Below are 10227 nucleotides of genomic sequence, written 5' to 3'. Positions count from 1 at the left end.
GCAGTTTATATCAATAATACTTGAACATGTTCATAATTCTGAACAATTTCATACTGTAAAAAAACAAAAAAAAAAAACGTATTTTCTTAAAAAAAATCACATCAGAACTTTATCCCTCTAATTTGAATGTCGAACAACAAATCTTTAGAATAATCTTAATGGAAGGGACTTAAAAAGGCATGGAAGTCAGTGCATTCAATATTACCTTTCAACCATGACAATAAACAATAAATATTTTGTTCTTTATGAAAGCATTTTGCAGATGCTTTATTACCTATTATACACTAATACCAAGGATACCCTCACAGGACCCTCACAGTGCTGTTGTCAGTCCCTACAAATGTCTTTTCAAATCACTAGATTATTTGGAATTGCTTATGTTGCACCTTTTATGACAGTAAGTAAAGTTCAGGCAGTTATAAAGTGCCGATAGTACATCAAGCCTAGAGTTCTCACAGTGGCCCCATCTCCCCATTAACCCTCCTTGCTTGTACACAGCACACAGGTAAGCTCTCAGAGGTTGCCTCCCGCGAGGTCAAGCAGTGACCCTGCAGCCTCCTGAGCCTCTGCATCAAGCTGCAGTATCTCAACCGTCTCCAGGTCCAACTCAGTGTCTTCTGGAAGAACCAGGTACTGATACTGCTGATACTGATAATAGTGTAACTCAATGTAACCACTGTCTGCCAATGGATCTTTATCTGAATCCTCGCCGGCAACCTCTGTCAGTTCCACAGACTCCATGGGGACCAGCTCCTCGTGATCTGGTGTCAAAGAGCCCGGCGGGTTTGAAGACAGAAAATCTAGATCTGAGGAACAGTGAAAAGGAACAGTTAATGTGATGGAATATACCATACATAAGTTAAGTGTAAGAACGGGTCTGAATTTTGTCAGTCACTCTCTGTGACACTCTTCTGAATAAAACACAAAAAACACTAACAATTCCCAGTCACTGTATTATTACTAATTAATTAGTACTGTACGGTGAAAGATCTTTGCAAATCAAGAGAGAAAACCATCTGTTATGTGAGACTTCTTTACTTAAGTGACCCTGTAGTAAAACAGCCTGACATAGAGAGGAAGGCCATTATTGTCAACGTGGCTATAGGTTGCTAGGGTAATGTCCGGCCATTACCAAGACAACAGCTCTCAAACATACCGTGTCTGGAAAAAGTAGATAAAGGCTAGCAAACAAAAAAGTGCATGCAAGAGAAGCACCATATCACACACTATCATTTAAAAGTTTGGGGTCTTTAAGAATTAATACTGTCATTCAGCAAGGACACAAATTGATTAAAGGTGACGTTAAAGACATTTATAATGATATGATAAATGATATGACATAATGAGATTATAAACTTTCTCCTCATCAAAGAATCCTAAAAAAATGTATCACGGCAGAACAACTATTTTCAACATTGATAATGTTTCTTGAGCAGCAAATCTGTATATTAGAATGATTTCTGAAGGATCATGTGACACTGAAGACTGGAGTAATGATGCTGAAAATTCAGCTTTGCATCACAGGAATAAATTACATTTAAAAAAATATTAAAATAGAAAACGGTTCTTTTAAGTTGTAATAATATTTCACAACATTACTGTTTTTTCTGTACATTTAATCAAATAAACGCAGCTTAGGTGAGCATAAAATACTTTTGAATAGTAGTGTATATACTTCTACACTGTCTTTTAAAAACTGTTTAACATGTCTGTTTCATGCTGCTAGATTTAGTATTTATTTATAACCGTGCTGTTTTTATGGTATTCTAGGTGTTTAGGTCTGTTGTGTTGTATGTGTAATTGATTGTTTGTTGGTATGACGAGATGAGACCAAAGATAAATTTTCAATCAAGGCTGAACTCTAAATTACATTTAACTTTTTGTTAAAGCATCCTCATTCCAGTATGTTAAATTTAACTAGAGTTACCTGACATTTCCATGGTATCACCCAAGGTGTTCAGCCCATTATCAGCCACCTCCAACCTGTTCAGAATGGAGGTCAGATATGCATGTATCAGTATCACAAAGAAAGAGTCATTTGTTCCTCTGACGTTGTGCATGATACATCAGATAATTCAATATGAAGCCTTATGGAGGTGGTGTGTCATAAGAAAGCAAATCAAACTCACAAAACACGCTTGTTCAGCAAGCTGCTGTTGGTACGATGACAATAATGTGTTTTTCTAAGAACTTCCAGAAGAGCTGGCCGATATTCTGGACAAACACGCCATAATGAGCCCTTTCCAACGGACTGCAAAACAAAGCAGGAATATTTCATTAAACAACTAATCAATATAGACTAAGAGATCAGAAAGTTCTGACTGGAAGTCTGACGCACTTGACTCTTGTCTCGATGTATTCGTTGGAAGCTCTTGCTCAAGGACAAGTTGTGTCGGACAGAGTTCCTCCATCCACCGGGAGCCTCTCTATAATAGGGGAAGTTGTCGACAATCCACTGATAAATACCTTTCACAGGAAGCCTCTTCTCAGGCGAATCTTCTATTGCCATGAAGATGAGGCTGCTAAAAGAGTACGGGGGTTTGGCAGGGGAAGAAGGCAGCTGTTGGACAGGAATCGGGTCTAATGTCTGGGGCAGTGCTGTGATTTTGGGCAGTGGCTGCAGGGGCAACAGGTTCCCTCTTTGATGCAGCCAGCTGAGGCAGGTCAGGTCATCCTGGTCAGATACTGTGGAGGGACTGAGGCAGTGTGACCCTCCAGATGCCCGAGGGGCTGAGTATAGATAGGAGGCTGGGGTGGTTAGGGAGGAAGGGAGGGACGCGAGCTGAACAGCGGCAGGCTGTGGAAGAGAGGGGGATCGAGACAGAGCTTCTGAATCACTTTGGGGGGAATGTAGAGGAGAATGGGGTGGCAGTGCTTGTGTGTGTTTCTCCATCTGTCTCCCAGCTGCAAGATACAGGCCCACACATTCACCTGTTGAACTGCAGAAACACACAAACAGAGTAATATTAATGCATTGTGCATATGTACACACATTCAAACATGTCCTTTAAAATGCTTTTTTTAAGCAAGCACACAGAGAAGCCCTTTTCACAAATAAACAAACAAACAAATAGTTAAGTTATTAAACCCAGGAAGGAGGCCATAAAAGTCAGTGCCCTGCCATAGAAGTATCATTTCTTTTTTCAATACTGACTGCACAACCGAGTAAATGATTGAGCGAGGTAGTCAACCGAGAAATAACACACCATTCAAGTGGCGCTAAACAAACTTAAAGAGAATTTTAACAAATCGATTATTCTATCACGACAGACACAGAAAGCCAAGCCACATGGTCTATACACCTTAGAAAATGGCGCAAGAATATTAAGTTACGTTTAGAATAATTGCCCAAGCATTCATGCTCGCGTGAAGCCTTAATGTCAAGACAAAAGAGCAAAATAAGAGCGAAAAACTCACCTAAATAAGTATAGGGATGAATTTATAGCATCCAATTTCCGATTCTGTTCTCTTATAAGTTTTAAGTTTATGTTAAAATATCTGTAAAAGAAGCTATGTCTCGCACTGTCCCGTCCTGTCTGCGTTCTGTCCTTTCCCACGTTTCCTTGGAAACCAGAAGGACGCTTTGCAGCCGGCGCGCCTCCTGCGACCCGTCCTTAAAGAGACACTCGGCGAGGTGCTGGATGAAATTTTATTTTGGGCCTTAATGTTGGCCGTTGGTACCCATATATTTGGTGGAAAAGCATCTTATGTTTATCTTTTGTACACGCATGCAGGGTTTTGTCCCAGTGTTTACAGCAGCTAAACTCAAACGTCCTATCACACGTCTTATTGCGCCTAATCGATCACGTCGTATTGTTTGTAGGCTATATAATTGTATAACATATCAGATATTTTAATTGACAAGATGAAAACAATTCTACACACCTTAAAAGTCGAATTTATGGGATTTATTTTGCTATAAAGAAGAAAACAGCTGTTCATGCACAGAAGAAAGAAGGACACTTGAGTTGATCATGTGTTCACCAATTGCACATCACACAAGAATCACAACACAGGGCAGATAAATCAGCATGCCTCTTAAAATGAAGTCTGGATTTTGTGACACTAAAGCAGCATGGCGAAGACACAAGAGCAGTCCAACTGTTATTTTCCCATTTTCAACAACAGAAAAACACAATCCTGTAAAAATATTAAATTATATTTTCAACAACTGATCTGCAGATGACATTGCTGACGGAGCCAGTGTTGAAGATCAGACCCCATAAATCCTTTGTGGATAAAAACACAATCAAGGTAAGCCACTTTTCTGTAACAATGCTAAAAAATAAAACCATCCCAGTCCAGCATTGTCATTTGAAAGTTCCTTCATAGTTTAAATACTGTAGGTCATCTGACCAAATGAGCAGTGAGCCAGTAAATGATGAGTGGCTGAAAGGCAGCTGATGCCAGGGTTATGTACAAGCGAAATTGGGGCTTGGCACTCGCTCCTGCACCCATGGAGTCTGCTGAGAATGAAGACAGGATTTTCATTTTTAGAGAACGAACCTAAAAAAAATAAATAAAGAAATAAAGAAATTAATTGGAGAAATGTGTTGAAAAACGTAAATGTGTAAGCACCATATGTAGGTACATTCCTAAACAAAACTCACAATAAAAAACATGAGGGCACAAGAAGACCAAGCAAGAGCAACGAAGTAACCATCACTGCCAAAGAGCAGTCCACACAACACTGTGAAAATCATCCTAAAAAACAAAGAAAAATAAAAAAGGCATCTTTAATGCAATATAAAAACACATGATCCCCCTACAAATGTGGCTCTTACACAGGCGTGTAAAATACATTATAATATCCAATCGAAACATACCCCACATATTTGTATCCACTGTAAGCAACAAGGTCAAACATTGAGAGGTCTGTGTGAACTGTGAGCAAGTAAAGACTGAGCAACATGACAAGAACTTCAATGATGATCCAAACCAGAGCCGTGCTTGCACACAAACCCAGAACCTCTGGACTGAACCTGAACATGTAGAGAAAACGTAAAAATTATTAATTATATACAAGTCTCATTTACAACACTCTCAAAAAAATTACTTGAATGTGGCAGTGCCGAAGGTACTGTTATGAATCCCATTTAGTAGGATCAACATCAGGGTTATTGAAAGTTATAGGCTAGTTAACTAATAGATTATTTTATTAAATGTACTGTATTTTTATATGAATCCTTTAGGATGTCCAAGCACGTCCATAAAGTGGAAATGTCAGTGTGTTTCTCCCATAAAAACCACTATTACTCACCGTTTCTGGATTCCTAAAGCCATTCCAGCCAGTAAAATGTAGGTGATAAAAGCCATTGCTAGATGAAAACAAAAGAAAAGTTTGATGATGAAAACAAGAGTCAAGTGCAGACAATACAACATCTCTATAAATTCACAGATACATGGTTTCTGATATTACTACATGGCAAACGCATTGAAAGCATGGTACTGTTGCTCATACTTAATGTGCATTCTTGCATTAAATCCTGGTACTCAAGGGAGCAATAGAGTTCCCTTCAAATGTCTGTACCATTAGGATGAGTTATTTTTCAGGTAGCTAGCTATAAACATGTTTATAAAATCTAACTTGCTCAGCAAGATTCTCTTCAACAGAAGCTTTGTCATGAGCCGAAATGTGACCTGGCTAACCTGAAAGAGAAAACTGGCTGTAGGAGAAGACAGTTTATGGAAAAGTCCACTACGGTGGCACTTGCAACAACAAAATGGCACAAAAATGCACAAAAATTGAGCTTGAGTTTGCATTCACATATTGCTTGCTTAATGTTTGTTTTGGGGCATAACGAAGCTCTCTAAAATTATTTGCAAGATTTTTAATAATTAATGTTGTAAGTACAGATCAACGATTTGTCAGGTTGCTCAGAATAAATAATAAAAAATGAATTACTGGGTATGTAGAGATCTGGAGCATTGACATCATGGCGTGGTATGAGAGGAGTGTCTCTGTGGTAACGTACTTCCCAGTCCTGATGATATCATAGTATACATAAAGAAAAAAAAAGTTTATATTGAACCTGTTCAAAGAAGTGCAAGATAAACCTTTTAAATTTTGCTATAAATTTGGCTTTCTGAATGCATCTGGGTGATGCAAGACGAGTTTGACAATTTAATCTATAATAAAGTGACAAGATATTAAAACTGTTTAAATGAACTTTTTACGCTATATTTAATGAACTTTATATCTAAGAATATTTAGAGTTAAAAATGTCCAGTAAAAAAGCAATTCTAATTAAAATGAGAAAATAATGTTAATAAACATTAATTACCTCTTTGATTCAGGAATTAATATTTTACCTGATGCGTGTATGGGAACATGAGAAGCAACAGTTTCTTCAATACATATTTGGTATCAACAGCAAAGAAATATTTCAGCTTGTTCACCGACATGAATCGGTTGATCTGCCAAAGAGATTACAAGGTGAGAGAAAAATAACACAATATATATTCAGGGCTCGCAAAATTTCGAAATTCCTGGTAGAGCTTTGGGCAGGTACTCTTCAGATTTTGGTAGCCCGAAATGAATTCAACTAGCCCAAATATAAAAGACCATTATATATATATATATATATATATAAAATTGGATAGGCGTCAAAATGTCAATCAAAACATTTTCAAAACACATATCAAGGAAAGAATTTTATTTCACTATTTACAGGGTGTCTCCAGAATTTTTAAAAATCAATTTAAGCCTTTTTATGACCCTTTTTAAGACCTGCACAAATAAAATTAACACCGTATGAGTGGAGTTGGGCAGTGTCTATGGTAACATAATAAACCGTAAAATTACATGATTTACAGTTCAGATACAGGTTTTCACAAAAACAATCTTATAAAATAATAAACGTCACATCTCAGCCTTTAAAACATTTGTAAGAAAAGGGGTGAGTCAAATGTATAAATTATTATATTAATTTAAAATATATAAAAATATGTTTTACTGTTTTAATTATTTAGATTTTTAGAAGGCACATTAGCTTCTTTCACATTTACAACTGCGTGTTTGCTGCATAATAACATGGGTCGATTTTTGCATTGGTCTGACAAAACCATCCGACGGAAAAATGCAAATTAATTAATTTGGAACAGCAGAAAAATAGCGGTTTCCCCGATAACGGCTGTACACAAAGCAGCACTGCACTTTATCATTAAAATAACATACCACTGTCATACCTTAAGTTAAACATGGCATCTCACCTCTTTGTTCACAATATCCTTGCCTTGATTGGCAAGTGATGAGCCATACATCATGGCAGCACTGGCCACTGGATCAGCAAAGAGGCTGCCCGCTCCAGGATCTTGACCTCCTGCCGATGCATCAGCCATATTATATCCTGAACTATAGTAGTTCTGGTTGTTCATGGGTGGGGGCCCAGAACTGGTGTCATCAAAAAGAAGCGGACCCCCAATGGGCGGAGATGCTCTGGCTCTGGGCTTTGCTGAATTGAGAGAGAGAGAGAAAATTAATTACTAATAAAGCAACATCACATTTAGAGAATTCTCACATAAAATATATGGCTGTTTCTGCATCAACAAAACTAGGATCGTATCACTTCCAATTTCATTCTTCAACTATGACCTGTGATATTAGTAACTATTTACATGTGATTTGGCAAAGAATTAAAGAGTTCACACAGCAGGTCATCAAGCTAAGATATCTAATTAGGTCTAATCAGTTACTTTACAATCTGCAATGTACTTTAGTGCCAAACTGCTCGTGATGTGATCAATTTAGGCTTTGCTGATTTTAAGGTAACAGTATGTTGCTGTCCACGTATCTCAAAGAACAACAATCTTTTACTAAGTTCTTTCATACGTACTTGCCCGGTATCCATGCTGTTGGAAATCCATCTTCTCTGCCGTTTTGAATTCCAAAAACAATTTGATTAGCTTCACCACCAGAGAAATCTGCAATCCAACCGATTAAAGTCCGCCACTACTAATAATACACTAGCTTGCTATGTAGCTAATCTGAAAGATGTCTAACAAAACATGTCAGATTAATCTTGAATGCAGTACCAGAATTATTACAAAAACACTTATTTTGATGCGGATATAAACGATCGGTAGTCACTTATAATTTAAATGTGAAATATAGTTTTCTAAATAAGCTCTCTTGTTAGCTTATACTCACAGGTACGCCTTCACTCTTACACCCGCCTCGCCTGGCTTCTCATTGGCTGATGAGAAATGTGCCTGCGTGGCAGAGATGAAAAACCTCACAATTTCATTGGTTAAAATGACGGTTGCGTAGACTGAAGTTCTTTCATGTTGATTGGCTGTAAGCAAGGCAATCAAAAGAAAGTGGGGTTGCGTAGTACTAGGCAACCGAAAGGAAAATACATAAAACAGTGGCGTTTATTAAGTTTCACTGGTAATTAAGCTTCACATTTATTAAGCTTCACACGCTTTCACACACACACACACACACACACACACACACACACATGTATATACTTTATTCATATATATAGCCTACTTTATTCATTAAATGTGTAAAAGAGTGCCACATAAATTTAATAATAAAATTAAATAAATGAGCCACTGTTTTTGTGCAGTCATTAAGTTGAGACACCCCAGCGTATTCATTGTAATTGGCAAAACAATTCACTAGATAAATTTATGATAATTTATGGCATTCCTTTGTTGAGTTGATGCAGAATTTATTCAATTCTTTCTATCATGTCACAGCTGAAGTCCATTACAGTGAGAATAATGATTTAAATAAAGCATATCATAATATGTACTAATTACACCTAAGTGTGTCAGGAATATTACGCTTATTATTTGGTATACTGAAAATTATCTGCTATAGTGCTGGAGTTCTAACATTTTTGTGATAAATGACAGAATAGCAACATTTGGTTGAATACGTGAAATAACTGGCAGTGGGGAGTGCCATTAATTTCTTAGTGTCCAGAATGTCATCATAGCCTACATAAATTGTTTGCATCAGTACCAAGCCTTGGGTAACAGCACATCCTATCTGGGTAAGATGCACCTTGCCTGCATGTTGAGGCATGTTGCAGAGAGTTGCAAAAGGGGAGTGTCATCACAGCATTCCATTCTGCTTGGGTCATAATTCACCTAATGAGGCACTAACACTCTGGTTACAACCAGATCTTGCCAGAAGAAATCTGAAATATAATACCACAATATAATTATATAAAAAAAGATAGCACCACAATATAATATTTAAAAAAAGAGGGGGGGGGGGACATTAATCAAACAAAGGGAACAGTGACATCATACCAAAGCAAGTCAATTATTCCTCAAACATGAAATGGGCAAGATATCATTTAGATAAGATATCCACTTCAGCCTTGTGGTTTCATTTTTACAAACATTGTTTCCTTTGGCACAAACAGATCATTGTACTGAACATACTGAACAGTTTAAAAAATGAGTCATAATGATGCTGAAAAGGAGCAGATCTTGAATAGCGGTGACAAAGAACAGTGACTGGGTTTGAACAGTAATAAAAATATTACAAAAAATAAACTTCATAAAATGAAATAATAATAATAATAAATGTATGTTTTTGTGTTTTCATGTTATTAATTTTGTTTGACCGACCCACAAAATAAACATATTTTATACAAAATTTGCTCTGTAATTCAGCAATTAAGTATGATGTCAGAGGGACCAGGGTAAGAGCTTGACTAGGTCAAAAATCCCAGTAAATGTAATAAAAAATGACCCTAGATTACATTTAAATGCCCCTTGTAATAATTTTTGGTGTTGGTGATGATGTTGTTTTATAGGTAACAGTCATAATTGTTCAGATTTAAAATTCTTATAATTTCAGATATATTAACTATATGTGTGGGATATATTGGTATATGTGTGTTTCTGTATGATTAAAAGTACTCTCATAAGATAAAACATGTCCCTCAAATCATTTCCAGAAGGCCAATACTGCCCCTTACTACTACTTCTACTTCTAATAATAATAATAAATTCCAGACACTGGTATGAACACTGTAACAGGAAACTGGGCTGAGAGCATTTTACCTAAAAAGCACAAGCTTGCTTCAAGTATCTGCTCTGTGATTGTAAAATATTTGTGCCCAAAATACACTAGATTGTAGGTCTACAGTGAACTGCCCAACAGTTTGTGGTTTTCAAAAACGAGAAGGAAAATCATGAATCAAGATTTCACTGCCTGACACCATTTAGCTGAATCATTTTCCTATTTACTGCTGTAGGGAT

General features: G+C 36.9%; 2 protein-coding genes across 4 annotated transcripts; both read right to left on the bottom strand.

The window, feature by feature from the left end:
• Nucleotides 1-344: 344 nt before the first annotated feature.
• LOC107751948 (forkhead box protein N2-like) lies at nucleotides 345-3609 on the bottom strand. Of its 2 annotated transcripts, XM_016567737.1 has the most exons (5): nucleotides 3418-3609; nucleotides 2339-2939; nucleotides 2130-2251; nucleotides 1928-1983; nucleotides 345-806 (listed from the first exon to the last, which is right to left on the bottom strand). In XM_016567737.1, exons 2-5 carry the CDS (start codon nucleotides 2891-2893, stop codon nucleotides 514-516), a joined length of 1026 nt encoding a protein of 341 aa, XP_016423223.1. In that variant the 5' UTR covers nucleotides 2894-2939; nucleotides 3418-3609; the 3' UTR covers nucleotides 345-513. The 2 variants fall into 2 exon arrangements, with proteins under 2 accessions (XP_016423223.1, XP_016423222.1); XM_016567736.1 differs by lacking the exon at nucleotides 3418-3609 and having other exon boundaries at nucleotides 2339-3038.
• Nucleotides 3610-3888: 279 nt separating this feature from the next.
• Nucleotides 3889-8216, bottom strand: LOC107751949 (protein YIF1A). Of its 2 annotated transcripts, none has more exons than XM_016567738.1 (9): nucleotides 8150-8216; nucleotides 7836-7874; nucleotides 7213-7454; nucleotides 6313-6417; nucleotides 5906-5984; nucleotides 5261-5318; nucleotides 4827-4982; nucleotides 4611-4704; nucleotides 3889-4506 (listed from the first exon to the last, which is right to left on the bottom strand). In XM_016567738.1, exons 2-9 carry the CDS (start codon nucleotides 7864-7866, stop codon nucleotides 4348-4350), a joined length of 924 nt encoding a protein of 307 aa, XP_016423224.1. In that variant the 5' UTR covers nucleotides 7867-7874; nucleotides 8150-8216; the 3' UTR covers nucleotides 3889-4347. The 2 variants fall into 2 exon arrangements, with proteins under 2 accessions (XP_016423224.1, XP_016423225.1); XM_016567739.1 differs by having other exon boundaries at nucleotides 7836-7871; nucleotides 8150-8202.
• Between the last annotated feature and the right edge of the window lie 2011 nt (nucleotides 8217-10227).

This window comes from Sinocyclocheilus rhinocerous, unplaced genomic scaffold, assembly GCF_001515625.1.
Source record: "Sinocyclocheilus rhinocerous isolate Xijiao unplaced genomic scaffold, SAMN03320098_v1.1 scaffold662, whole genome shotgun sequence".
NCBI lineage: Eukaryota > Metazoa > Chordata > Actinopteri > Cypriniformes > Cyprinidae > Sinocyclocheilus > Sinocyclocheilus rhinocerous.
Note: the sequence above shows the minus strand (reverse complement) of the source record. Positions and strands in the feature narration are given on the sequence as shown.

What these genes read in the sequence shown, in the direction of transcription:
- LOC107751948 (XM_016567737.1), bottom strand. Translation starts at nt 2,893, where the DNA reads ATGGAGAAACACACACAAGCACTGCCACCCCATTCTCCTCTACATTCC. An exon ending in TACATCGAGACAAGAGTCAA is followed by an intron (nt 2,252 to 2,338) that starts GTGCGTCAGACT and finishes TTTGTTTTGCAG; the next exon opens with TCCGTTGGAAAGGGCTCATT. An exon ending in TGATACCATGGAAATGTCAG is followed by an intron (nt 807 to 1,927) that starts GTAACTCTAGTT and finishes ACTGTTCCTCAG; the next exon opens with ATCTAGATTTTCTGTCTTCA.
- LOC107751949 (XM_016567738.1), bottom strand. Translation starts at nt 7,866, where the DNA reads ATGGATTTCCAACAGCATGGATACCGGGCAA. An exon ending in ACAGCATGGATACCGGGCAA is followed by an intron (nt 7,455 to 7,835) that starts GTACGTATGAAA and finishes CTCTCAATTCAG; the next exon opens with CAAAGCCCAGAGCCAGAGCA. An exon ending in GTGCCCTCATGTTTTTTATT is followed by an intron (nt 4,507 to 4,610) that starts GTGAGTTTTGTT and finishes TATTTTTTTTAG; the next exon opens with GTTCGTTCTCTAAAAATGAA.